This window comes from Amphimedon queenslandica, unplaced genomic scaffold, assembly GCF_000090795.2.
Source record: "Amphimedon queenslandica unplaced genomic scaffold, v1.1 AMPQUscaffold_13267, whole genome shotgun sequence".
Taxonomy (NCBI): Eukaryota; Metazoa; Porifera; class Demospongiae; order Haplosclerida; family Niphatidae; genus Amphimedon; species Amphimedon queenslandica.
The window spans coordinates 107,056-110,163 of record NW_003546497.1 but is presented as its reverse complement, the minus strand read 5'-3'; the positions used below and the strand labels follow the sequence as shown (position 1 = coordinate 110,163).

General features: G+C 39.3%; 1 protein-coding gene across 1 annotated transcript; it reads left to right on the top strand.

The window, feature by feature from the left end:
• Positions 1 to 719: 719 nt before the first annotated feature.
• On the top strand, positions 720 to 2,215 carry LOC105313611 (inositol phosphorylceramide glucuronosyltransferase 1-like). The gene has a single exon (XM_011407179.2). The coding sequence runs from the start codon at positions 754 to 756 to the stop codon at positions 1,978 to 1,980; it is 1,227 nt and encodes a 408-aa protein (XP_011405481.1). The 5' UTR covers positions 720 to 753; the 3' UTR covers positions 1,981 to 2,215.
• Positions 2,216 to 3,108: the final 893 nt, after the last annotated feature.

Genomic DNA, 3,108 nt, shown 5'->3' with positions numbered 1-3,108 from the left:
AATAGTTGCTGTATCAACGCTTTATAGACTAGTGTATAGGCCATGGAAAGGGATGTAGCCATAGGCGTGTCATTAAGTTCTAGGCTTCCAATTACACATGATAAAGTCCTGGAGAAATGTTTCATTTTTTCTATTACATTTGCTTCAAAAGGTTTCTGGATGGACTGGATCAGGTGATCATACAGAATGATCTTCATAAAAACTAACAATAACATGGCACGCGCACAGCACGCGTGCCAGTTTTAAGGCCTTTTCACACCTGCAAAAGTAATGAGCATTGATGTATATTAATTGTGTTCATACTAGAGTCATATAGATACTACAGTATGTAGTTCTATGCTAGAGTGGCTTCAAATTAATGTGCATCAATGTGCATTCACTTTCACTTCACCTCCAGAGGTAGTATCATGGATTGATGTGAAGTGATGCGCTTCGATCAATGCAAATGCTATTGGCAACAAGAACACAAAATGATATTAATCCAGCTTGTTAGTGTAAACATAGATAATAGAGTAATTTTTTCATTTACTACTCTAAAACAAGGTCAATGCGCATTATTTCAGCTAGATCATATCACACCATAGATTATATAACTGCGTGGCTACATCAACCAAGCGCATCAAAGCGCTTTAAAAACTGTGCCAGTGTGAAAAAAGCCTTTATTGTTTTTACAACTGCCCTCATCGCCTCTATCCAAACAAGCAGCGGGCCAGTCACTGCGAGAAAGTGACGAAGCTCTACAGGTAGCGGACCATGCAGCAAAGGTTGCAAGTCTCCCAACTCATGGTGCCGGTTCTCCTGCTAGTTCTCTCATCTTTCCTCTGCCAAGGAGTTGAGATTGAAAAGAATAAACCTGATGCCATAGTCACCATCCTTTTTGGCAAAGGATTCGAGCTAGGAGTCCGAGTGTTAGGCCAGTCAATAAGAGAATCAAAGACAAAGCTTGATTACGTGGTAATGTGTACTCATGATGTACCACCTGAGACAATACAAGTCCTTAAGAAAGATGGTTGGAAGATCAGAATGATTGACTACTTTGATGTGGGCAAAGCAAAATTCGACAACAGGATCTACAAGATGAAGATGTGGACATTGACCGAGTACAGGAGGATAATATGGATAGACGCTGATGCTATTCTAGTGCAGAATATAGATCATCTCGTTCGCTGTGGTAACTTCTGTGCTACGTATCGTCACTCAGATTTGTTTAACAGTGGAATCATGGTCGTCAAACCTTCGCTACTTGAGCTTGAGAAAATAACTGCATTTATGTCTCGGCCTCAGTTCCTTAATGTCCCCAGTGCCGACAGTGGATCAAACGTAGCTCTACCTCCAGGTTGTGAGGAATGGGGAGATCAAAACTTGTTAAATGAATATTACAACAGTGTGTACAAGGTCCAGTACTCGAGGCTGTTTGATGAGCAAGACCCCACTTATCATGAAGAACCAATGAGACTACCTGAGGGCTACAACTGTGACTACGCTCTCTACCTGCGGGATGGATACTGGGCAGTAGAAGATAAAGACAAATACATTATACATTACACAGCAGGTCCTTTGAAGCCTCAGCTCTGGTGGACTTATCCTCTTTGTGATGCAAATTGGATTTGGCTAGGGTTTAGGCAAAGGTTGCCAAGTAGATATAATGATCCATCTATATGGGACCTTTTCAATTGGATCCCTCTTTTAGTTGTAACTTTATTATTTCTTGTCATTCGATTCTGTCCTTCTTCCCCTCAACTGGTTCCTTACTGCAAGAGAATCACTGCTTTTATTTCACCACGGAAAGACAACTGGATCATGTTCTTCACCCCAACTACTCTGCTATTGTTTTCGTATTATTTCTCTTTTAAGCAAGTTACAAATAACCTTTGGCCAGGAGAGGCATGGGTTGTTTTTGGCATGTGGACAATCATGTTTATTTCTGTTTTCATGGTTCCTGTCTGCTATACATATTTTATATTTCAACTTCTCCAATAACTCAGGGCATCAATTCACGAATGATACTAGAGACCCTTCTTTATTTTGTTGCCTTTATTCTACTCCATCTCCTCTTCCTATGGATAATTTATCTCGTATACCCATCTATCCCCCGTGGCATAACTTTTTGCATTTTACTCTTTGGAATCATCATCTATTTTCATTTTGCTAGCAAGAGGCTGATGAGACTGTGGCACAATCATTAGTATTACCAAGAGTAGATTACTAAATGTATAACATAATTGTTTTCCTAATATTATTATTGAAATTAATATTATATTTGAAAGTAATAGTCTAGTGCTCCTAAAATGGGCATGTAAAGCATAGCGTTAATCAGATGGTCACATGTTAGGTAAACCGTTATGCAAATGTTGAGGTTTCCATGTAATAGATGAATATGGCTTTGAGTGGTTTATCAGATACATAGGTGTAGCCTGCTGACGAAGTGAGGGTGGGCACTATGACTTATTTCCTAGGACTTGTGTACTCAAAGCTCTTTTTTCTTTATCAAATAATAGCCATTTCATGGCACACTGATAAATTTAGGACTGGCCTTGCCCACCCCTGATTAGATAATACCCTCAAATGATATTCATAATGACCCTCAGGAGTAGCCCCAGATCAGACCAGGCTTTAGGATACCACAGGAGGATGTTATCATAGTTGATTAGAAGCCTAAGCTTCCAATTAACTAACATCCCAGCGTATATCCAGTAATACACATAACAGCTATAGCTTATCTGGTTTGTACTATAGTATGTGGGTGTGTAAAAGGCACTGTAGTCTAACTACCAGAATTGGCAGTTCGATGAACGCTTCTAGCTACCTCGATCGAACTACCCCTGCTGTGGTTTCGGTGGTGGTGCCTTTACAGATGCAATGACAATGCAAGAGTGAATGTTACCTCAGTACATATCTTGGTAGAATTAGTGAATAATGATAATACCTTCAGGTTTTCAAATATTTGAAATATTTAAATTATTTTCAGAAAAACTGGTGTAAAATATTAAAACTTAAAATAGATTACATGGGTTCGGAACGTGAAAATATCTCAGTTTCAGACTCACTCCCAGGCTATCCGTTCATTTCAAACTCATCATTGTGGGGATACAGTACCATATCATTATT